Source organism: Pleurodeles waltl, unplaced genomic scaffold (assembly GCF_031143425.1).
Source record: "Pleurodeles waltl isolate 20211129_DDA unplaced genomic scaffold, aPleWal1.hap1.20221129 scaffold_54, whole genome shotgun sequence".
Classification (NCBI taxonomy): domain Eukaryota; kingdom Metazoa; phylum Chordata; class Amphibia; order Caudata; family Salamandridae; genus Pleurodeles; species Pleurodeles waltl.
This window is the reverse complement of record NW_027150248.1, coordinates 598,050-624,046: the sequence shown is the minus strand read 5'-3', so window position 1 is coordinate 624,046 and position 25,997 is coordinate 598,050. Positions and strand designations below refer to the sequence as shown.

Here is a 25,997-nt window from a genome sequence, read left to right as displayed (position 1 = left end):
GTCGACAGCTGAACTTAACTCTGAGGTAGTACACCCTCAATATGAGGATCTCACCTTTAAGACGTTAAGGGAGATATGTTCAAAGAGGAAGCTAGGTGTGGGGAAGAACCCAAGCAGGGAGTTCCTATTGAACCTCCTTCTCCAGGCTGAACAGGGATGAGACTGGTAGTCAGGAGGAGGAAACGTCTACAACCTTAGAGATAGAAAAGGATCTTCCATCTCCAGGGGAGTGTACTTCCAAGGATGCAATACCTAGCAAACCCTCTAGTGTTTCTGGGAGTGGGAGGGGTAGTCACACAAGCAGGGCTCCCCTCACTTCCAAAAGGCAGGTAGTCAGGGTTACTAAGCCTAGGGAAAGATCTGCTTCTGCACATCTCCATATCACCTCAGTTTCTGAGGGATCCCAAGGTTCCACTCCAGGTGAATGCTCCTTAAATAGAGAGCTCAGAAAGCTGAGGGTGGAGGAGGCCAGTCTGAGGCTGCAGCTGCAACGGCTAGCCGTAGATAGGAAGGCCTTAGCTGTGGAAAGGGAAAGGCAGGGGTTGGGGTTAGCACCCCATGGTGGCCGCAGCAGTTTCAGGAGTTATGGAGTTAGGGAGAACACCATTGACTCCAGAAACTTACACAAAACTGTTCCCCCATACAAGGTGGAGGATGACATTCACAAGTAGTTTTCTGCACTTGAGAGGGCCTGCAAAGTTCAGAGGGTCCCTTATAGGCAGTGGGCTGCTATTCTGTGGTTGTCCTTTTCTGACAAGGGGAGGGATAGACTTCTCACTGTCAGAGAAGAAGACTCAGACAACTACAGCATTCTTAAGAATGCACTCTTGGATGGGTTTAGCTTAACCACTGAAAAATACAGGAGCAAGTTCAGAGACACCAGAAAAGAGTCTTCACAAGATTGGATAGACTTTGTGGACTGTTCTGTGAAGGCTTTAGAAGGTTGGTTACATGGCAGCAAAGTGTCTGACTATGAGGGTCTATATAATCTAATTCTGAGAGAGCATATTTTGAATAGCTGTGAATCTGATTTGTTACACCAATAATTGGTAGACTCAGATCTGACTTCTCCCCAAGAATAGGGAAAGAAGGCTGACAAATGGGTCAGAACACGGGTGAGCAAAAAAGCTCATGCAGGGGGTGACAAAGAAAAGAAGAAGAATGGTAAGTCTGGTGAAAAGGCTGGGGAGAAAGAAAAAAGTAAGGATTCCCAGTCCGTTTCAAACAACACCTCTGGGGGTGGGACTAATACCTCTTCCTCTTCTTCACAAAATAAAAAGCCCTGGTGCTATGTGTGCAGAAATAAAGGCCATAGTCCAGGGGACACATCCTGTCCAGGTAAAGCCCCTGAGCCTACTACCACTACAACACCTGCTTCCACTTCTAGTGCCCCTAGTAGTAGTAGTAATAGTGGTGGGACTACTGGCAATAGTCAAATCAAAGGTGTGGTCGGGTTCACTTTTGGTGCAATCATAGGCCTACAGGGACACAGGTGCCAGTATCACTTCGATGACTGAAAACTTGGTGTCACCTGCACAACAGCTCCTTGGACGGAAGTACCAGGTTACTGATGTCAACAACTCCACTCAGCATCTCCCCTTAGCTGTAGTGCAACTTAGTTGGGGTGGAGTTACTGGCCCTAAGCAGGTGGTAGTGTCACCTAGCTTACCTGTATACTCTCTAGGAAATGACCTAGAGGCCTCAGGTCAGGCTGAAGTAGAGACCCATGCATCCATGCTGGGCATACTCAAGGAATTGCTTCCTTTAATATCAAGTGAGATGAAAAAGCAAAGAAGAGAAGGACCCCTGAAGTCTCAGGATTCTCCTTGCCCCACAGGTAAAAAGGGTATCAAAGTATCCCTTCCCCACCATACCACTAAGGATACCATTCCTGTGGTGGGAGACACCTCTCCTAGGGTGGAACCTGTACCAAAGGAGTCTACAGCTACCACAGCTGAACTCCCAGAGGTAAAAGTACCTCTCTGTGGAAACACTAAAACAGACAAGCATACCGGCCCTGTTTTAGTAACTTTGGAGCAACCCTCCAGCCCTCCCAGAGAAGCTTTACTGCAAAACCCCTGCACCACCTCTAAAAATATATGACATCAGCCCTGTCCTTGTGTAGGAAGATAGCTTCTTCTAGCACGGTTACCCCACTGTTGGCCTGTTTGTCAGTGTGTTTGACTGTGTCTACTGGGATCCTGCTAACCAGGACCCCAGTAGTTATGCTCACTCCATTAAATACTGTTAACTCAGTATCTCACCCACAATTGGCATTCTGGTGCCTCCTTATAAATCCCTAGTATTTTGTACCTAGGTCACCTATAAATCACCCATATACTAGGCCTTCCAACCCTGAAGGTTGGGTGCAGAGTATCTGTGTGTGAGGGCACCCCTGAACTAGCAGAGGTGCCCCCAAGTTACCCAGGGCTATTTCCCCGGACCTCATGACTGCAGGAACACCATTACACGAGTGCACTGTACATAGGTCAATACCTATGTACAGCTTCACAATGGTAACTCCGAAAATGGCCATGTTTGGTATTAAACATGTAGGAATCATACCCCAATGCTAACCCAAGCATTGGTTTTATGATTCCATGCACTCTGGGGGCTCCACAGTGGATCCCCAGTACTGCCATACCAGCCTTCCGGGGTTTTCAAGGCAGCCCAGATGCTGCCACCCCACAGACAGGTTTCTGCCTTCCTTTTGCTTGGTCTGATCAAGCCCATGAAGGCAGAACAAAGGATTTCCTTTGGGAGAGGGGTGTTACACCCTCTCCCCTTGGAAATAGGTGTTACAGGCTTTGGAGAGGTAGCCTCCCCAAGCCACTGGCTTTGCTTTGAAAGGCACATTTGGTGCCCTTCTTGCATAAGCCAGTCTACACCAGTTTAGGGACCCCCAGTCCCTGCTCTGGTGCTAAACTGGACAAAGGAAAGGGGAGTGACCACTCCCCTGTCCATCACCACCCCAGGGGTGGTGCTCAGAGCTCCTCCAGAGTGTCCCTGGGTTCTGCTATCTTGATGTCTAGATGGGCAGGGCACTCTGGGAGCATCTGAGTGGCCAGGCCAGGCAGGTGACTTTAGAGCCCCCTCCTGATAGGTGGACACTCACTTCACTGTCCAGTCCCCCTTTCAGGGCTATTTAGGGTCTCTCCTCTGGATGTTTCTTTAGATGTGGATTGCAAGACTCCAGCAGAGATCCTCTGCATCCCCTACTTCAACTTCTGACCGAAGCAACTGCATCTGGCCCCTCCAGGAACTCTACAAACTGCAACAAAGAGGCCAAGACGACTTCTACAACTTTGTAACTTCTTCAGCTTCAGCCAGCAACTGCAACTGTTTCCTAGTCGTGTATCTTCAAAGGACAGCCTGTCCTCAGCCTACAAAGGAAGAGCAAAGAAATCTCCCTTGGGGTGAAGGAGTCACCCCCCTGCTTCAGCAGGCACCCTCTGCATCGACGACCGGTGGCGTGGATCTCCTCTCCAGTGGAGCTGCGTGCATCCTGCAATACAGGTGGTGGACTGAAGTGGTCGCAGCGGTCCCCTGGTCCAGCTGTGCAAGTTTGGTGGAGGTAAGAGCTTGCCTCCCAGTGCATCGCATGTTTTGCAGCTACCAAGGCTTGGCTGCATACCACAAAGTTTCACATGCATCATCAAGCCTTGGTCCCCAGCACTCTATCCTGCGATGCACAGCTTCCTGAGTGAAACTCCGGCGGCGTGGAAGCCTCTGCTGTGGTGCTGCGTGGGCCTCTTCTGCAACTTCTTTGTCCCCCTGTTGTGGGACTCCTGAGTGGGCTGCCTGGTCTGCTGTGGGCTCTCTAGGACGCGGAAAGCCCCCTACGATTCCCACACATGGGTAGAATCCACCTGGTCCTTCCTGGTCCCGGGCGGCGCCATTTTCTTCCAACTGCGAGCTTCCCGTGTTCCATGACTTGTGGGTTGACTTCTGTGATGCCACCCATACTGCAATCATCCATCCGATGTGGGACGTCAGCTGCACCAACCAGGAAGCCGAATCCATCTTCTTGGGTGCAATCCTGACTGTTTTGCTTCACTGGTGGTTCCTCTCTTGCCCCTTCATCCTGGTTAGCAGGGGCTCCTGCTCTCCCTGGACTCTTCTTTGCTTCTTGGACTTGGTCCCCTTCTTCTACAGGTCTTCAGGTCCAGGAATCCACTAATGGTGTCTTGCAGTCTCTTATGGTTCTTGCATAATCCTGATTGTCGTTTTTGTGTGTACGTAGGAAAAGTTCCTATACTTTACTCCTACTTTTCTGGGGTTGGTTCAAGTACTTACCTTTGGGGTTTTCTAATACTCCCAGTGCCCCTCTACACACTACACTTGCCTAGGTGGGAAGCCGACTTTCACATTCCACTTTCTTAGCATATGGCTTGTGTTCCCCCTAGGCCCATTTCTACCTATTGTGTTCTATGGTAATTGCCCTGTTTTCTACGTCTTTCTATGACTATTTCTGTGTACTAGTGTATATAATAAGTGTATTACTTACCTCCTAACGGAGTATAGTCGCTAATGGTATATTTGGTATTGTGGCACTAAAATAAAGTACCTTTATTTTTTTAACACTGAGTATTTTCTTTCATGTGTGTGAGTACTGTGTGACTGCAGTGGTATTGCAAGAGCTTTGCATGTCTCCCAGTTAGGCCTGGGCTGCTCATTCACTCTACCACTAGAGAGCCTGTCTTCTAGACACTGCCTACATTTCACTAATAAGGGATAACTGGACTTGGTGTAAGGTGTAAGTACCTTAGGTACCCACAACAAACCAGACCAGCCTCCTACAAGCTGTTTGGAGGAAGTTGGCTCTCTATATAGTGGACCAAAATGAGCTACACTCTGCAAAGAGTCCAGGCAATCCCCAGAGGTATCACAGAGGCACAAATGACATCCCAAATGCTCAGTGTTTGGGTAATGTGGTCAAACAGGTAGGCATATCACAGAGTAGTGCTAAGCATTTAAGGCACACACTCATACAGTAAGTGAGACACACGCTCAATAAAGAAATTCAACACCAATTTATAAAAATAACACATACCTTTATGTACATTTTGATATCAAGATCACTGGAATCAGGTAAGTACTTATGGATTTTTACAATTTTCAAAAGTTGACAGTGCAGTTTTTGGAACGGTAATGTTATCCTGTGGGGGGGAAACATATACTGCATACTTGTACTTAGCAACTACTTGCAGGACCAATTTTTTGGAGTTAAGGTAAGTACACGGCAAAGTCCAAAGCAGCACCAACAAGTCACTTCGGGAGACACTGGGGCGTCCGGGTGCAGAGGAGCTTTTCAGCATCCTATGGGGGAAAACCTGTACTGCATGTGGGCACTTAGCGACGACCTACAGGGCTGCTCATCTGGAATTAAGGTATGTATGGGGCGAGGACAAAAGCAACACCAACAGTTCAATTCGGGAGGTACCGAGGCATCTGGGTGCAAAGGTGCTTTCCAGCCTCAGGTGCCCAATGTTATCCTGTGGGGGAAAACAGACACTGCATATGGGCATTCAGTAGCAAGTTACAGGACTGTTCTTCTGGACTTGAGGTGAGTATGGTGCAAGGTCTAAAGCCACACCAACAGTTCACCTCAGGTTGCTCTGGGGCGTCCGGGTGCAGAGGTGTGTTACAGCGTCGGTTGCCCAATTCAAGTCTATTGGAATAGGTTTGTTTAATTGCAGAATAATATAGCTTGAGCCAGACCTACTGGCACAACAGGTCACTTTACATACAAGTATGATGTATATAATATCTGAGGTGTAAAATGTATGGGTGTTAGAAGCCGTGTATACACATTATGAGATTTAAAAAATATTATAGAGGCAGATGGTCGCTTCCTCAGTAACCTCGTTAAACAACATAGGGAATGCGGGGGGATCGTCAGCAGAGTTTGTCTTCACCAAATTCAGGATGGATTCAGCCAAATACTGTTTTAGATGCAGTTCATCATTTCTTCTTGACTCGTCAAACCTTGGCCTCCCTTGCAGGATTCACCTCCATTGAGTGTAAATTGAGGGGTATCTGCCAGTCAATGTTAGTGTAATTATATATTCCAATTATCCACTTCAGTAGGAAAGATAACATACACCACATGTTCTTGACAGGGCTTTAGGAGGGATCATCCCAAGAGGGGATGGAGATGAAGAACATGTGGGTATCCAGGTCCAGGTGCCTGCTAAGGAGAGCCCACTTCTAGGGGGTACTGGTTTTATGTAAAAACTCAGAATGATGTCAGAGTCTGAGGGGAGTGTTACTTACACCAAACCTGCCTCTCAGTAGGGAAAGTGCAGAGTTGAAGGGATAGCTTAATAAATGCATTCCTTTTGCTCCTTGAGCACCTTGAGGGTCACGGTGCGAATGGTGTTGGGGGTGTTTAGAAGTGGTTACTTGATGCACTTATATGGTCATCAAATACATTAATTACTAGTACAAGTTCTCTGCCTTTCACTGTCTTGGAATCTCTTCACCAGAGGAAGCAGCTGAGACAAATGCATTTCAGTAGTCACTAATCTTATCGTTTATTGTTTAAAAAAATATATATTTTTCACTCGAATGGAACTTGGATCACCAGTCCTGTGTGATTAGAAGCACTTTAGAAGTTTTTTAAGTGAGCTTTCAGTTGTACACTCTACTTTTCTAGGTCATGTTAAGGTTAATTTCAGTAGCCTTTGGTCATCACTACATGATATTACTACCCCTTCCTCAGACTGAGTCCACACTCACCGGAGTCAGAATAAACGTTGACAATGCTCAGGACCTGAAGAAGGCAAACACTCTTCACCAGCATGATGGAGGCCCTGAAAAAAGAATTAAAATATTAGTTTCCTTTAGACTGGGCTTCTCCAACGAGTAGCTCTGAAGCTACCAGTAGCTCTCTGGGTACCTCTGAGTAGCTCTCCTGCATGGCCTCCTATCTTGGAAGCTTTTGCTGGGTTGAATTTATATATATATATATATATATATAGATATATAAAATGAAAAGTGTGTATTCGAGACAAAAATGTAAACTTGTCTGCTGCAGTCAGTATTAGAATTCTAGTAAAATAAATAGCTCTTACTGCAGAAAAGGTTGGAGACCCCTGTCATAGACTGTCCTGTTTCATTCTCTATCCCTCGGTAACCCAGGGCTCATATGAATACTATACCCTATTTAAAACATTTCAGTGATAGTGATAATAAATACTTGGCTTTTCTGTGTAGTATCCTGAAAGCCAAAGCAGCAATGCTCAAAAAAGAGAAGCATTTAAAAGGAGATGGGAAGGGTAAGTCCTCGAATCTCTGTAAAAAGTGCTTAATACAGCCTTAAACAAGCCTTATCTTGTTCCTTAAGCATGTTAAGTAATAATTCCAAAGAAGGATTCTTCCCTACACTCAAACCTCTTTCTATGCAGAGACTCCTTGCTCCTTTCCAGCTAAGGTGATCATATGCAAGTTTGGACAGATCAACAGTTTGGCCTGTGCCAGACATTTTAGAAAGAGTTTAAGTGACAGAAAAAGTGAAGAAAAAGTTTTTCAGAACTTTTAGAAAGACAGAAAAAAAATACTTTTAATAACGTTTTAAGAACTTTTAGAAAGTTTAGAAGTACTTTTCAGCACTTAGAAAAGAGTGAAAAGAGGAAATGCAAAACTTTTTGGTTATGTGTATACACACTGAACTTGTTTTGTATATTTTTCTCTTATGAAAAGTGCAATGACAAAAGTGGTAAGTAGTCTCAAAGCACTGATCCCACCGCTGCACAACCAATGTAGGAGGCTGGACTGGCTTGTAGTGAGTACCAAGGGGTACTTACACCTTGCACCAGGTCCAGGTATCCCTTATTAGTGTATAGGGTGTCTAGCAGCTTAGGCTGATAGAAAAGGTAGCTTAGCAGAGCAGCTTAGGCTGAACTAGGAGACAAGTGAAGCTCATACAGTACCACTAGTGTCACTTGCACAATATCATAAGAAAACACAATACACAGATATACTAAAAATAAAGGTACTTTATTTTTATGACAATATGCCAAAGTATCTCAGTGAGTACCCTCAGTATGAGGATAGCAAATATACACAAGATATATGTATACAATACCAAACATATGCAGTATAGTATTAGAAAACAGTGCAAACAATGTATAGTTACAATAGGATGCAATGGGGGCACAAAGGGATAGGGGCAACACAAACCATATACTTCAAAAGTGGAATGCGAACCACGAATGGACCCCAAACCTATGTGAACTTTTAGAGGGTCGCTGGGACTGTAAGAAAACAGTGAGGGTTAGAAAAATAGCCCACCCCAAGACCCTGAAAAGTGAGTGCAAAGTGCACTAAAGTTCCACAAAGAGCACAGAAGTCGTGATAGGGAAAACCAACACCAGCAATGCAACAACAATGTATTTCCAGACGAGGGTACCTGTGGAACAAGGGGACCAAGTCCAAAAGTCACGGTCAAGTCGGGAGTGGGCAGATGCCCAGGAAATGCCAGCTGTGGGTGCAAAGAAGCTGCTACTAGGCAGTAGAAGCTGAGGATTCTGCAAGAACGACAAGGGCTAGAAACTTCCCCTTTGGAGGATGGATGTCCCACTTCGTGAAGAGTCGTGCAGAAGTGTTTCCCTGAAGAAAGACCGCAAACAAGCCTTGCTAGCTGCAAATCGTGCGGTTAGGGTTTTTGGATGCTGCTGTGGCCCAGGAGGGACCAGGATGTCACCAATTGCGTGAGGGGACAGAGGGGGCGTCGAGAAAGACAAGGAGCCCTCTCAGAAGCAGGCAACACCCGCAGAAGTGCCCCCACATTGTTCAGGGCCAATTCCCTGGACTGTGTGAGTGGGGGGACACCATTACATGCGTGCACTACACATAGGTCACTACCTATGTGTAGCTTCACAATGGTAACTCCGAATATGGCCATGTAACATGTCTAAGATCATGGAATTGCCCCCTCTATGCCATCCTGGCATTGTTGGTACAATCCCATGATCCCACGGGTCTGTAGCTCAGACCCGGGTACTGCCAAACTGCCTTTTCTGGGGTTTCACTGCAGCTGCTGCTGCTGCCAACCCCTCAGACAGGTTTCTGCCCTCCTGGGGTCAAGCCAGGCTTGTCCCAGGATGGCAGAACAAAGGACTACCTCTGAGAGAGGGTGTTACACCCTCTCCCTTTGGAAAATGGTGTGAAGGCAGGGGAGGAGTAGCCTCCCCCAGCCTCTGGAAATGCTTTCTTGGGCACATTTGTGCCCAATTCTGCATAAGCCAGTCTACACCAGTTCAGGGACCCCTTAGCCCTGCTCTGGCGCGAAACTGGACAAAGGAAAGGGAAGAGACTTACCTCCACCAAACTTGGACTGAAGAGTCACTGGACTGTGGGAGTCACTTGGACAGAGTTGCTGGATTCAAGGGACCTCGCCCGTCGTGCTGAGAGGAGACCCAGGGGACCGGTGATGCAGTTCTTTGGTGCCTGCGGTAGCAGGGGGAAGATTCCGTCGACCCACGGGAGATTTCTTCGGAGCTTCTAGTGCAGAGAGGAGGCAGACTACCCCCACAGCATGCACCACCAGGAAAACAGTCGAGAAGGCGGCAGGATCAGCGTTACAGAGTTGCAGTAGTCGTCTTTGCTACTATGTTGCAGTTTTGCAGGCTTCCAGCGCGGTCAGCAGTCGATTCCTTGGCAGAAGGTGAAGAGAGAGATGCAGAGGAACTCTGATGAGCTCTTGCATTCGTTATCTAAAGTTTCCCCAGAGACAGAGACCCTAAATAGCCAGAAAAGAGGGTTTGGCTACTTAGGAGAGAGGATAGGCTACTAGCACCTGAAGGAGCCTATCAGAAGGAGTCTCTGACGTCACCTGGTGGCACTGGCCACTCAGAGCATTCCAGTGTGCTGGCAGCACCTCTGTTTCCAAGATGGCAGAGGTCTGGAGCACACTGGAGGAGCTCTGGACACCTCCCAGGGGAGGTGCAGGTCAGGGGAGTGGTCACTCCCCTTTCCTTTGTCCAGTTTCGCGCCAGGATGGCATAGAGGGGGCAAATCCATGATCTTAGACCTCAGCTTCTTCTGTCCAGTAGAAGCTTCTTTGCACCCGCAGCTGGCATTTCCTGGGCATCTGCCCATCTCCGACTTGCTTGTGACTTTTGGACTTGGTCCCCTTGTTCCACAGGTACCCTAGATTGGGAATCCACAGTTGTTGCATTGCTGGTTTGTGTCTTTCCTGCATTATTCCTCTAACACGACTTCTTTGTCCTTAGGGGAACTTTAGTGCACTTTGCACTCACTTTTCAGGGTCTTGGGGAGGGTTATTTTTCTAACTCTCACTATTTTCTAATAGTCCCAGCGACCCTCTACAAGGTCACATAGGTTTGGGGTCCATTCGTGGTTCACATTCCACTTTTGGAGTATATGGTTTGTGTTGCCCCTATCCCTATGTTTCCCCATTGCATCCTATTGTAACTATACATTGTTTGCACTGTTTTCTAAGACTATACTGCATATTTTTGCTATTGTGTATATATATCTTGTGTATATTTCCTATCCTCTCACTGAGGGTACACTCTAAGATACTTTGGCATATTGTCATAAAAATAAAGTACCTTTATTTTTAGTATATCTGTGTATTGTGTTTTCTTATGATATTGTGCAAGTGACACTAGTGGTACTGTAGGAGCTTCACTCGTCTCCTAGTTCAGCCTAAGCTGCTCTGCTAAGCTACCATTATCTATCAGCCTAGGCTGCTAGACACCCTATACACTAATAAGGGATAACTGGGCCTGGTGCAAGGTGCAAGTACCCCTTTGTACTCACTACAAGCCAGTCCAGCCTCCCACACACTAAGTAACTTAGCACCCAACCTATACTAGGTAAAGGTTAGACATATAGGTGACTTATAAGTTACTTAAGTGCAGTGAAAATGGCTGTGAAATAATGTGTGCATTGTTTCACTCAGGCTGCAATGGCAGGCCTGTGTAAGGATTGTCAGAGCTCCCTATGGGTGGCAAAAGAAATGCTGCAGCCCATAGGGATCTCCTGGAACCCCAATACCCTGGGTACCTCAGTACCATATACTAGGGAATTATAATGGTGTTCCAGTATGCCAATGTAAATTGGTAAAATTGGTCACTAGCCTGTTAGTGACAATTTGTAAAGAGAGAGCATAACCACTGAGGTTCTGGTTAGCAGAGCCTCAGTGAGACAGTTAGGCATCTCCCAGGGAACACATACATATAGGTCACAAACCTATGAGCACTGGGGTCCTGACTTGCAGGGTCCCAGTGACACATAACAAACATACTGAAAACATAGGGTTTTCACTATGAGCACTGGGCCCTGGCTGGCAGGATCCCAGTGAGACAGTGAAAACACCCTGACATACACTCACAAATAGGCCAAAAGTGGGGGTAACAAGGCTAGAAAGAGGCTACTTTCTCACACCCCCCCCCCCCCAAACGAAGGACAATAAGGCTAACCTTGGCCAGTTGAGACTTTATTGTCTAAGTGGTGATAAGTAGAGAGTAGCTCTGCAATAGACTGGTTACTCCCTTTATCATCCACTATATGGTTACTTCCCTGTGGGGGTGTAAACCACCCTGTTTGAAGTATTTTAGCTAAGCAACAATGTGAAGATGTATTTTCAGAGTTTCTATCAGTAAGTTTTAGTTTAGAGCAGTGGGAATTGTCCACTGAACATATTTGTAATGATGGAAATGCCAGACAGGGATGCTGTCTCAGTAAAGCCATAGCTGGGCAAAAACTTTGTCCATATGGCTGGAAGAGGGAACAGGGATGCTGTTTCTCTTTAGTTGGAGCAGGGCAGGGATGCTGTCCTATTAGCTCCACACTAGGGCAGGGATGCTGTCCTAAGTGTTGTGAGGTAGTGCAGGGTTTTTGCACTAAAGTTTCACTGGGAGGGTTGGAGGGATGCTCCATGTTAACTAAAATGGTTCTCTTTTTCTCACCAATGTTAGTTATCCCACAGAGAGGTACTTCTACCTCAGGGAGTACAGCTTTGCCAGCTGATGATTCCCTTGGAACAGGTGCCACCCTAGGAGAGGTTTCTCCCACCACAGGAATGGTATCCTGAATGGTAGGGTGGTTAGGGGATACTGTGATACCCTTTTTACCTGTTGTTGGAGAGGGATCCTGTGTTTTCAGGCCTTCTCTCCTTTGCTTTTTCATTTCAGTAGAAATGAGAGGGAACAATTCCTCTGGGATGCCCAGCATGGCTGCATGGACATAAAACTCTACATCAGCCCAACCTGAGGCCTCTAGGTCATTACCTAAGAGACAGTCTACAGGTAAGCTAGGTGATACTACCACCTGCTTGGGGCCAGTAACTCCACCCCAACTAAACTGAATTATAGCTAAGGGAAGAAACTTAGTGGAGTTATGGACATCAATAATCTTATACTGTTGTCCAATGATGTGTTGTTCAGGATGCACTAGGTTTTCAGTCACCAAAGTGATACTGGCACCTGTGTCCCTGTAGGCCAAGGCCTCAACACCATTTATTGAAACTGTCTGCCTGTACTTATCCATTGTAAGGGGACAAGCAGCCAGTATGGCAAGGCCAATGCCACTAGGTGTGACAGAAACTGTCTTGGGACTGACTACCCCAGTTTCTATGATGGACCCATAAGTGAACCCAACTACACCCTTTGCTTGACTGTTGCTAGCAGTCCCACCACTAGTACCACTACTGCTAGGGGCACTAGAGCTTGATGTCTTAGTGGTGGTAGGCTCGGGGGGTTTACCTGGACAGGACTTATCCCCTGGCCTATGGCCTCTGTTTTTACACACAAAGCACCAAGGCTTTTTAAATTGTGTAGGTTGTGAAGAAGAGGAAGAATTTGTTTTATCCCCACCCCCTGAAGAGTGTTTAAGATTTGAAGAAGGATCTTTGGTTTTACCCTTGTCCCCATGCTTATCTTGAGATTTCTCACCATCTTTCTTCTTGCCATCCTTGTCACCACCTGTATGAACTTTTCTGTTCACTCTTGTTCTGACCCATTTGTCTGCCTTCTTTCCCAATTCTTGGGGAGAGGTCAGATCAGAGTCCACCAGGTACTGGTGCAACAAATCAGACACACAATTATTAAGAATATGCTCTCTCAGGATTAAGTTATACAGGCTTTCATAATCAGTAACTTTACTGCCATGTAACCACCCCTCCAAGGCCTTCACTGAATGGTCAACAAAGTCTACCCAGTCTTGTGAAGACTCCTTTTTGGTCTCTCTGAACTTGATCCTGTACTGTTCAATGGTTAAGCCATAACCATCAAGGAGTGCATTCTTAAGAACTGTAAAATTATTGGCATCACTTTCTTTCACAGGAAGGAGCCTATCCCTACCCTTTCCACTAAATGATAGCCATAGGATAGCATCCCACTGCCTTTGAGGGACATCCTGTACAACACAGGCCCTGTCAAGTGCAGCAAACCACTTTTTAATGTCATCCCCCTCCTTATAATTGGAAACTATCTTGTGCAGATTCCTAGAATCATGCTCTTTTGCAGGATGACTATTTGGAATACTGCTGCTGCCACCATGGGGTCCAAACCCCAACCTCTGCCTTTCTTTTTCTAAGTCAAATGCTTCCCTGTCTAGATCCAGCTGTTGCTTTTAAGCTTCAGCCTGGACTCTTCCACTCTCAATCTATTGAGTTCCATTGCTAACACTCTGTCATCAGGGTGGGTGGGTTGGGCATGCCTTGACACAGAAGAATGGTGTGAATGTACAGAGGGAGACCTGTCCCTAACAGATGGCACTCTAATAACCTGGCCTAAGGGAGTAATCTCTATACTATGATGAAAACTCACATAAGTATCAGACCTGCTAGGTGGCCTGCTAAGGGGCAGGTTGGAAAGATTCCCTCCCAAATCTTTTGCTAGGGGTGTCCCAGAATCAGAATGGGAACCATCAGCTAATTTCTCACCAGAAGTGCCACTTAAGGTCTTATCTTGTTCAATGAGCATATTCACTAACAGTTGTCTTGAGGGATTCTTCCCTACCCCTAAACCTCTATCTACACAGAGACTCCTTGCTTCCTTCCAGCTAAGGTTGTCATAAGTTGTGCTGGCCAGATCAAGAGTTTGGCCTGTACCAGACATGATAGAAAAGGTTTAAGGGACAGAAAAAGAAAGAAAAAGTTTTCTGAACTTTTTAAGGTACAGAAAAAAAACTTTTAAAACTTTTAAAGAACTTTTTAGAAAGTTAGAGGTACTTTTCAGCACTTAGAAAATAAGTGAAAGAAGAAAAGCAAAACTTTTTGGTTATGTGTACATACACTGAACTTGTTTTGTATATTTTTCTCTTATGAAAAGTACAATGACAAACGTGGTAAGTAGTTGCAAAGTACTTATCCCACCGCTGCACAACCAATGTAGGAGGCTGGACTGGCTTGTAGTGAGTACCAAGGGGTACTTACACCTTGCACCAGGCCCAGGTATCCCTTATTAGTGTAGAGGGGTGTCTAGCAGCTTAGGCTGATAGAAAAGGTAGCTTAGCAGAGCAGCTTAGGCTGAACTAGGAGACGAGTGAAGCTCCTACAGTATCACTAGTGTCACTTGCACAATATCATAAGAAAACATAATACACAGATATACTAAAAATAAAGGTACTTTATTTTTATGACAATATGCCAAAGTATCTCAGTGAGTACCCTCAGTATGAGGATAGCAAATATACACAAGATATATGTACACAATACGAAAAATATGCATTATAGTATTAGAAAACATTGCAAACAATGTATAGTTACAATAGGATGCAATGGGGGCACATAGGGATAGGGGCAACACAAACCATATACTCCAAAAGTGGAATGCGAACCACAAATGGACCCCAAACCTATGTGACCTTGTAGAGGGTTGCTGGGACTGTAAGAAAACAATGAGGGTTAGAAAAATAGACCACCCCAAGACCCTGAAAAGTGAGTGCAAAGTGCACTAAAGTTCCCCAAAGAGCACAGAAGTCGTGATAGGGGAATTCTGCAGGAAAAACCAACACCAGCAATGCAACAACAATGGATTTCCAGACGAGGGTACCTGTGGAACAAGGGGACCAAGTCCAAAAGTCACGGTCAAGTCGGGAGTGGGCAGATGCCCAGGAAATGCCAGCTGTGGGTGCAAAGAAGCTGCTACTAGGCAGTAGAAGCTGAGGATTCTGCAAGAACGACAAGGGCTAGAAACTTTCCCTTTGGAGGATTGATGACCCACGTCATGAAAAGTTGTGCAGAAGTGTTTTCCTGAAGAAAGACCGCAAACAAGCCTTGCTAGCTGCAAATTGTGCAGTTAGGGTTTTTGGATGCTGCTGTGGCCCAGAAGGGACCAGGATGTCACCAATTGCGTGAGGGGACAGAGGGGGCATCCAGCAAGACAAGGAGCCCTCTCAGAAGCAAGCAGCACCCGGAGAAGTGCAGGAACAGGCACTACAAAGTGGAGTGAAATGGTGCTCACCTGAAGTTGCACAAAGGAGTCCCACGCCGTCGGAGGACAACTTAGAAAGTCGTGCAATGCAGGTTAGAGTGCCGTGGACCCAGGCTTGGCTGTGCAAAAAGGATTTCCGCCGGAAGTGCACAGAGGCCGGATTAGCTGCAAAAGTCGCCGTTCCCAGCAATGCAGTCTGGCGTGGGGATGCAAGGACTTACCTCCACCAAACTTGGACTGAAGAGTCACTGGACTGTGGGAGTCACTTGGACAGAGTTGCTGGATTCAAGGGACCTCGCTCGTTGTGCTGAGAGGAGACCCAGGGGACCGGTGATGCAGTTCTTTGGTGCCTGCGGTTGCAGGGGGACGATTCCGTCGACCCACGGGTGATTTCTTCGGAGCTTCTAGTGCAGAGAGGAGGCAGACTACCCCCACAGCATGCACCACCTGGAAAACAGTCGAGAAGGCAGCAGGATCAGCGTTACAGTGTCGCAGTAGTCGTCTTTGCTACATTGTTGCAGTTTTGCAGGCTTCCAGCGCGGTCAGCAGTCGATTCCTTGGCAGAAGGTGAAGAGAGAGATGCAGAGGAACTCTGATGAGCTCTTGCATTCGTTATCTAAAGTTTCCCCAGAGACAGAGACCCTAAATTGCCAGAAAAGAGGGTTTGGCTACTTAGGAGAGAGGATAGGCTAGCAACACCTGAAGGAGCCTATCAGAAGGAGTCTCTGACATCACCTGCTGGCCCTGGCCACTCAGAGCGGTCCAGTGTGCCAGCAGCACCTCTGTTTCCAAGATGGCAGAGGTCTGGAGCACACTGGAGGAGCTCTGGGCACCTCCCAGGGGAGGTGCAGGTCAGGGGAGTGGTCACTCCCCTTTCCTTTGTCCAGTTTTGCGCCAGAGCAGGGCTGAGGGGTCCCTGAACCAGTGTAGACTGGCTTATGCAGAAATGGGCACCATCTGTGCCCATGAAAGCATTTCCAGAGGCTGGGGGAGGCTACTCCTCCCCTGCCTTAACACCTTTTTCCAAAGGGAGAGGGTGTAACACCCTCTCTCTGAGGAAGTCCTTTGTTCTGCCTTCCTGGGCCAAGCCTGGCTGGACCCCAGGAGGGCAGAAACCTGCCTGAGGGGTTGGCAGCAGCAGCAGCTGCAGTGAAACCCCTGAAAAGGCAGTTTGGCAGTACCCGGGTCTGTGCTAGAGACCCGTGGGATCATGGGATTGTGCCAACAATGCCAGGATGGCATAGAGGGGGCAATTCCATGATCTTAGACATGTTACATGGCCATATTTGGAGTTACCATTGTGAAGCTATACATAGGTAGTGATCTATGTATAGTGCACGCGTGTAATGGTGTCCCCGCACTCACAAAGTCCGGGGAATATGCCCTGAACCATGTGGGAGCACCTTGGCTAGTGCCAGGGTGCCCACACACTAAGTAACTTAGCACCCAACCTTTACTAGGTAAAGGTTAGACATATAGGTGACTTATAAGTTACTTAAGTGCATTGAAAATGGCTGTGAAATAATGTGTGCATTATTTCACTCAGGCTGCAATGGCAGGCCTGTGTAAGGATTGTCAGAGCTCCCTATGGGTGGCAAAAGAAATGCTGCAGCCCATAGGGATCTCTTGGAACCCCAATACCCTGGGTACGTCAGTACCATATACCAGGGAATTATAAGGGTGTTCCAGTATGCCAATGTAAATTGGTAAAATTGGTCACTAGCCTGTTAGTGACAATTTGTAAAGAGAGAGCATAACCACTGAGGTTCTGATTAGCAGAGCCTCGGTGAGACAGTTAGGCATCACCCAGGGAACACATACATATAGGTCACAAACCTATGAGCACTGGGGTCCTGACTAGCAGGGTACCAGTGACACATAACAAACATACTGAAAACATAGGGTTTTCACTATGAGCACTGGGCCCTGGCTGGCAGGATCCCAGTGAGACAGTGAAAACACCCTGACATACACTCACAAATAGGCCAAAAGTGGGGGGTAACAAGGCTAGAAAGAGGCTACTTTCTCACACCATCTACTTACGTCAGACAGGATATCTGTTATTCCCATGTTATACATGACATATGTGACATATAATCGTCAACTGCCTTTTTAGAGCCAGGGCAGAATTGAAAGGTTTTTGGAAAAGAGCAGGGCCATTGGAATCCAAAATAATTGTGTGTTTATTGCCGCTGCCACATCTGCAGACTGCAGAGAGTAGCACATTTGTACCCGATGTGTTAGCTAGCACGCTTCCAGTCATTTAGCACAACAAGAATAGAATACCTGTACTCCATAGTGGATGATGTCTTACTCATTAAACAGAGTTCTTTTTAATTTTTCCACAAAAAGTGCATGTGTGCTTTCATTTTTTAGGAAATCCTTTACCAGAAAACAAATCACTCTTTTTTGGTTAATCTTAAGCTGTCTCATTTTAGCCAGTCAATGGTTTTATGTGAGGCATCTGTTGTTAAAATCATGTCCCTCCCTGTGACTGACTTTCCTAATCATCACATCAAAAGTTCCAATGGCCCTAGGGGGCCAGCAGCAATGTACTTATATTGTGCCACTATGTAGTTTAGAAAACAAGCGTTTGCAATGAACATTCTTTACAATTTGTCTTTTTTCTTTCTTGATATACCTACTCCTGCTAGTACATCACTGTAGGAGGCTGGACTGGCTTGTAGTGAGTACCAAGGGGTACTTGCACCTTGCACCAGGCCCAGTTATGCCTTATTAGTGTATAGGGTGTCTAGCAGCATAGGCTGATAGATAATGGTAGCTTAGCAGAGCAGCTTAGGCTGAACTAGGAGACGAGTGAAGCTCCTACAGTACCACTAGTGTCACTTGCACAATATCATAAGAAAACACAATACACAGATATACTAAAAATAAAGGTACTTTATTTTTATGACAATATGCCAAAGTATCTCAGTGAGTACCCTCAGTATGAGGATAGCAATTATACACAAGTTATATGTACACAATACCAAAAATATGCAGTATAGTCTTAGAAAACAGTGCAAACAATGTATAGTTACAATAGGATGCAATGGGGACACATAGGGATAGGGGCAACACAAATCATATACTCCAAAAGTGGAATGTGAACCACGAATGGACCCCAAACCTATGTGACCTTGTAGAGGGTCGCTGGGACTATTAGAAAATAGTTAGGGTTAGAAAAATAGCCCACCCCAAGACCCTGAAAAGTGAGTGCAAAGTGCACTGAAGTTCCCCAAAGGACAAAGAAGTCGTGATAGGGGAATAATGCAGGAAAGACACAAACCAGCAATGCAACAACAGTGGATTTCCAATCTAGGGTACCTGTGGAACAAGGGGACCAAGTCCAAAAGTCACAAGCAAGTCGGAGATGGGCAGATGCCCAGGAAATGCCAGCTGTGGGTGCAAAGAAGCTTCTACTGGACAGAAGAAGCTGAGGTTTGTGCAGGAACGCAAAGGGCTAGAGACTTCCCCTTTGGAGGACGGATCCCTCTCGCCTTGGAGAGTCGTGCAGAAGTGTTTTCTGCCAACAAGCCTTGCTAGCTGCAAATCGTGCGGTAAGCGGTTTTGGGTGCTGCTGTGGCCCAGGAGGGACCAGGATGTCGCAAATTGCGTCAGGAGAGAGAGGGGACGTAGAGCAAGACAAGGAACCCTCTCAGCAGCAGGTAGCACCCGGAGAAGTGCCAGAAACAGGCACTACAAGGATGCATGAAACAGTGCTCGCCGAAGTTGCACAAAGGAGTCCCACGTCGCCGGAGACCAACTTAGAAAGTCGTGCAATGCATATAGGAAAAAGAGGCGTTAGCAGTACAACAAATACCAGTAAGCAATAATATTAACACATAGTAATGCATATTGGGTAGTATGACCATGGAGAGACACAAACAGATCAAAATATTTGTCACAGTAAAAGGTACAATGAAGGAGAAGAGACAAAACAGAAATGCAAAAAACAGATGCAAAAAAACATGACCAATGGATATCCCTTAGACCCCAGAGCATGTTAGACTAATAAAAACGGGAGGGATAAAAGGGGACAAGGTGGTGTCAAAACAAATGTCAAACATTTTGCAGATGTCATGCGTACTATAGACACTGAAGGTGACGAGTTACCAGAAAGGCAAAATAAAGATATAAGAAATACTACAGAAAGACATGTAAATCCTTATCCGAATTTAAACCATTCTCAACTGCTCGTAGTTTTATAATCCACCGGCTCTCAAATTGCCTTAGCTGGAGAGTTCTATTTCCGCCCCTAGGACAGCTGCCCAGGGTGGCGATTCCAAACGTGTGTACATTGAGCCTCTCTTGTAGTGGATGTTCCTTGTTGAAATGAACTGCAAAGGGGTATTCAGTGTTGTTATTCCTGATTGCCCTGATGTGCTCCTGTAATCTTTCCTTGAATGGTCTGATGGTGCTTCCAATATATATCTTCTTACAGGTGCAGATAATATAGTATACGATGTATTTAGTGTTACAGTTCATGAACTGTTTAATGGTGTGTGTGACATCAGTGTTATGCATGAACTTTTTGGTTTTGTCCTGTACATAGTCACAAACATTACAGTGTCCGCATTTGTAAAAACCTAGGGGTGGTGAAGGAAGCCAGTTGCCTTTCATGATAGTGGGCAAAAAGCTGTGGCATAGTTGGTCCCTCAATGTGCGTCCCCTACGGTAGGTCATGTCTGGTTGTTTCCGGAGACCCTTCTTCAGGGTCTCATCAGATGTTAAGATGTTCCAGTGTTTTTTAAAAATTTTGAAAATGTCGGTACTTGCGCAGCTATAGGTAGTTATGAGAGATGGTGGTTTTCTTATGCCGTCCTGTCTGGATGGTTTTTTGGAAAGTAACGTTGTTCTGTTAACTTTCATAATTCGATCATGTGTGTCCTTAAGCAATTTATTAGGATAACCGCGCTTGGCAAAGCGGTGTTCCAAAATTTTCAGTTGTGTCTTGAACTCCTGGTCATCCTGACAGTTACGTCTAACTCTGGTGGCCTTCCCATATGGAATGGCTCTGATTTGTGAGTGTGGATGTGAGCTACTGGCATGGAGAAGTTAGTTAGAGGCTGTGGGTTTCCTGTATAGTTTTGAGAAAATGTGGGTGTCTTTAATGTACAGTGTTAAGTCCAGGAAATCCACACAGCTAGTGCTGGAATGACTGGTGAAATGTATGTTGTAGCAGTTGTTGTTAAGGTACTGAAGGAGTATGTCTAGTGTGTTGGAGTCACCCGACCAAAAAAGAAGAACGTCATCAATGTAGCGGCCCCAGTAAATGATGTGTTGTGTGAGTTCCGGCGGGCCGCTGCTCCATAAGTGATGGTGTTCATAGTGTCCCATGTAGAGATTGGCAAAAGATGGTGAAAATTTGGCTCCCATGGCAACACCCTGTTTTTGTCTATGCCAGGCCCCCTCATGTAGGAAGACATTGTTGTCCATCACAAGCTCAATTAAATCCATTAGCATATATGTTGTAAGAAACCGGCATCCCTCTTGTCCAGAAAATATTGTATGGCAGTGATGCCCTTGTCTTTAGGTATACAAGTGTATAAAGAGGTGACATCTAATGTTGCAAGTGTGTGGCCACTGGTCCATTCAAAATCAGTAATAAGGCTGAGGAGATGGGCGGTGTCCCTGATGTATGAGGGTAAGTTACACACAAAGGGTTGTAAGTAAAAGTCAATGTATTCAGAAAGTTTTTCTGTGGGAGAATTGATACCTGAAATGATAGGTCTTCCCGGGGGAAAGGGGGCCTGTTTGTGTACCTTGAGGAGAGTATAAATACATGGAAAACTGGGAGTGGGATTGTATAGATATTTGTATTCTAGGTCCGTAAGAAGACCTTGGTCTCTCCAAGAACAGAGCTTTGTCTCAATAGCCTTAGTAATCGCCCCAATGGGGTTGCCCTGTAGTTTACAATAGGCATATGGGTCTTCAAGTTGTCTATGGGCTTTTAGGGCTGCATGCTTTATGTACAGGCCACTAATTACTGAATGTACACAACACTGGGCATTGAATAGCCTTACATCCTGAAGAAAGCCCTGGACCTGATAGGCCATAGTATAGGGGCTGAAGCATGCCAGCAATCATTTTAGGGTTATAGGATGGATCATTATATCCTAACTACCCCATTTATTGATTTTTTAAACCATATACTCTCAGACCACTGTTTGAGCTATTTTTATTGTTTTCCCAGTAGAACTAGCGCTCTTTGGAATATGGTTAAGCCCATCCTGGCTTTTAGGGGCCAGGGAGGACCCGATGAAGAAGCATGAGACTATTAGAGTGTGTGAGGGTCATATTAAAAGAAGGAAGAGTCTCCACCACTTCATTAAACACTGACCGTGTTCCCATGTGGGCTAGGATCTTTCTCATAGATCCAGACCTCAACCTAACACACCTCACCACACCACCAGGGGCAACACAAACCATATACTCCAAAAGTGGAATGCGATCCACGAATGGACCCCAAACCTATGTGAGCTTGTAGAGGGTCGCTGGGACTGTAAGAAAACAGTGAGGGTTAGAAAAATAGCCCACCCCAAGACCCTGAAAAGTAGGTGTAAAGTGCACCTATGACCCCCAGAGAGCACAGAAGTCGTGATAGGGGGTTTCTGCAAGGAAGACCAACACCAGCAAAGCGACCAAAGTGGATTTCCGGACCTGAGTACCTGTGGAACAAGGAGACCAAGTCCAAGAGTCGCGACAATGTCGAGAGTGGGCAGATGCCCAGGAAATGCCAGCTGAGGGTGCAAAGAAGCTGCCAACGGGTTGTAGAAGCTGTGAATTCTGCAAGAACGAAGAGGGCTAGAAACTTTCTCTTTGGAGGATGGGTGACCCACGTCATGAAGAAGCTTGCAGAGGTGTTCCCACGTGGAAAGACCGCAAACAAGCCTTGATAGCTGCAAGGGTTGCTGTTAGGATTTTTGGATGCTGCTGTGGCACAGGAGGGACCAGGATGTCGGCACTTGGATGAGGAGACAGAGGGGGTGTCCAGCAAGGCAGGGAGCCCTCACAGAAGCAAGCAGCACCAGCAGAAGTACCGGAACAGGCACTTGGAAGAGGAGTGAACCGGAGTCCACCCGAAGACACAAAAGGGAGTCCAACGACCACAGAGGACAACTCAGAAGGTTGTGCACCGCAGGTTAGAGTGTCGGGGACCCAGGCTTAGCTGTGCATGAAGGAAATCCTGGAAGAGTGCACAGGAGCCGGAACAGCTGCAAATCACGTGGTACCCAGCAATGCAGTCTAGCGTGGAGAGGCAAGGACTTACCTCCACCAAACTTGGACTGAAGAGTCACTGGACTGTGGGAGTCACTTGGACAGAGTTGCTGAGTTCCAGGGACCACACTTGTCATGCTGAGAGGGGACCCAGAGGACCGGTGATGCAGTCTTTTGTTGCCTGCGGTTGCAGGGGGGAGATTCCGTCGACCCACGGGAGATTTCTTCAGTTACTTGTTTTCTAAATGTTAGTTCTCATCTGATTTCAACTCCTGTCTACAACGTAACTTTAACCTTTCATTTTTTCAGAGATTTACTATTTTTATATATGTTAAGATTTAATTCACATACCTAATTATACTAATTATAAATTTATATTAACACTTGTTTTTTAGTGCATAAATGTGCTTATGTATCATAATCAAAGTCAGCCATGTGCCCAATCCTCTTGTTCAAACTGTGCCCAACCTCTATGGGTTCCCAACCACCTTCTATGCACATCCTTTTGCCATGCACAGTGGAAGGTTGGATGCAGGACCTGTACTCTGGCCAAGCCCTGTGCCTGTCTTTCTGTGGGCACCCAACCTGTGGGGGGCAGCAAATCCCTACAGTGTATTGCGTTTGGCTTTGGGCAGTGGCGGTTGGCTGCAAAGCCCAGGCTGTACCCTGTAACCCACCCTATATTGGTGGCCAAGCCTATTGTGTAAGGTTAAGATCTTTGCTTGGCCACATGGTTTGGCCTCAGGCCAGGCTCTGCACTCCACACGCCACACAACTTGTCTTCCGGCACCATGGATTGGCTGTAGAGTTTGATGTCTGGCCAGAGCAGCTTTTAACAGTTCATGGACAGCCAACCCCCAATGCTCACAGCCACAATCTTGTTACAACATAAGTTGACCATTGAACATGCCCTGTTGCCAGACCCAGTATCCCAAATTGCAAAGGTGGCCATCCCCCACTGTGCATGGGATTTGGCAATGCACAGAAGGGATCGGCTGTAGGGACTGGCCTTCTCCCAACCAACCATGTGTGGCCAGTGCCCATGTGGGGCTGCTGGCCAAGCACTTCAACAGCACCCTAAATACTTGTTTCTACTTTTTTTATCCACAATTCATAAAACCTGTCAACTCTCTGAGTTCTACCAGCCGGTATAGGATCTGCAAATGTAGCAACACAAGTATATTTTTAATCATTACTTTTTTGCTGACACAGTCCCTTGGGGGACCATACAAGGCCTGGGGATCGAGGTAGGTTAACCCCGTCCCTTTTGCTTTTTGCTTTTGGCTCTGGGAGCAAAAGGAAGGTACTGCAGGGCCCTTCTTCGGGGACTTTGGGTGTTAAGAAAGAGGGAACCACTCTCCCTTAGTAATCTGTCACATTAAAAAAAGTATCCCATACCTTTTCCCATTTCTTAAGAAAACCAGTGTGCCCTCTGGCTATCACCCTGCTATGAAAGAAATAGTTTTCTTTGTTACACCCACGACCACTCTAGTATTTTTATGATGACTTTTTCATTTTTCTCCAGCTTTCTGCTTGTCCACCGAGTTGACTAATAGCAGCTGCAACATGACAGTGCTATGAAAATCTCAAAGTGGATGCACATTTTGGGAATACGAAAAACAGTACCAACGTTATTAAGAAAACAAACAAAAATGCCTTTTGAATGTAACCTCTGAGCTAACTATAACATTCACAACAAATAAAGTAAATAACTTAGATTCTGTGTTTGATTGCCTAGCACAACAGCGGCGCCTTAGGATCACAAACATACTGCAGATGTCCTTCATGTAATCTTCCACCGAAGCAGTCCCATGAGAAAAACAAATGTTACAAAAATCATGTGAAATAAACTCATCATTTCAAGGTCTGATTCAGAACATAGTCCGCAGGGTGGACAATCTGGGGAGTTTGTGATTGAGGAGGACTAGGACTTTTGACCTCACCTCTATTTCTTGAGTAAATCAAAACCAGCAGTGACTGTGCTGCCCAAAACAAGAAACTCACTATTTTGAATTTCTCGTCTAATCACTGTCACAGATTCCCCACTAAAGGATGAAATACACAAACTGCCTGGAGTTAACAGTCTTTAACTCAGCTGTCTCCTCAGGTAGTGAAATAAAGTTTACTTACCGTCTGGATTCACACGCACGTCCAGGAAAGAGCTGTGTTTCTTGTCTGCTGGCGTAGATCAAGTAGAATATTTATTCAGTTAGAATGGTGGTGAACAAACCACTTCTAATCATTAACTTGTAGCTCTGAAGAGAGAAAAACAAGGCAACTGATTATGTATAGTCTGGTTTGCAGTAGACTCCACCTACTCTTCACCTACTCTCCACCTCTCCACCCACCTTTTACCACCTCTTCTACCTGAGAAAATGCAAGTTACATGCTTTCTGACTGTACATAAACCTAAATATAAACAGAAGCAAACCGAAACAGAAATACAGGCAGATGCAGCAACCAGAAGCAATACTGAAACAAGTAGATTCACAGAAGCAAGCACACACAGACCCAGTCACACAGGATCACACTTGTGCTCACACATAAATATAGAGTGAAATACTGACCGTAGATTCACAGAAGCAAGCACAGAGACACCTGTGCACACAGGCTCACACTCGTGCACACACATACATTTAGATTGAAATACTGACAATAGATTCGCAGGAGCAAGCACACACAGACCCGGGCACATAGGCTGACACTCGGGCTCACACATAAATATAGACTGAAATGTTGACACAAGTAGATTCACAGAAGCAAGCACACACAGACCTGGGCACACAGGCTCACACTCTTGCTCACACATAAATATAGAGTGAAATACTGACAGTAGATTCACAGGAGCAAGCACACAGAGACCCGGGCACATAGGCTCACACTCCTGCTCACACATGTAGATTGAAATACTGACCCTAGATTCACAGAAGCAAGCACACACCGATCCGGGCACACAGACTCACACTCGTGCTCACACATAAATGTAGATTGAAATACTGACCCTAGATTCACAGAAGCAAGCACACACAGACCTGGGCACACAGGCTCACACTCATGCTCACACATAAATATAGAGTGAAATACTGACACAGTAGATTCACAGGAGCAAGCACACGCAGACCTAGGAACTCGGGCTCACACTCGTGCTTCCACATATAGATTGAAATACTGAAAAAAGTAGATTCACAGAAGCAAGCACACGGACACCCGGTCACACAGGCTCACACTCGTGCTCACACATAAATATAGAGTGAAATACTGACACAAGTAGATTCACAGAAGCAAGCACACGCAGACACGGGCACACAGGCTCATAATCATGGTCACACATAAATATAGATTGAAATACTGACAGTAGATTCACAG

General features: G+C 46.0%; 1 protein-coding gene across 4 annotated transcripts in view; it reads right to left on the bottom strand.

Moving 5' to 3' along the window:
- Positions 1-24,869, bottom strand: part of LOC138278706 (CD5 antigen-like) — a 306,796-nt gene extending 281,927 nt beyond the window's left edge. For all 4 annotated transcript variants that reach the window (XM_069219281.1, XM_069219284.1, XM_069219283.1 and 1 more), the window contains exons 1-2: positions 24,762-24,869; positions 6,742-6,815 (exon numbers count right to left, since the gene is read on the bottom strand). In XM_069219281.1, the coding sequence (XP_069075382.1) occupies positions 6,742-6,805 (64 nt within the window). In that variant the 5' untranslated portion in view covers positions 6,806-6,815; positions 24,762-24,869. The remainder of the gene's footprint in view (positions 1-6,741; positions 6,816-24,761) is intronic.
- Positions 24,870-25,997: the final 1,128 nt, after the last annotated feature.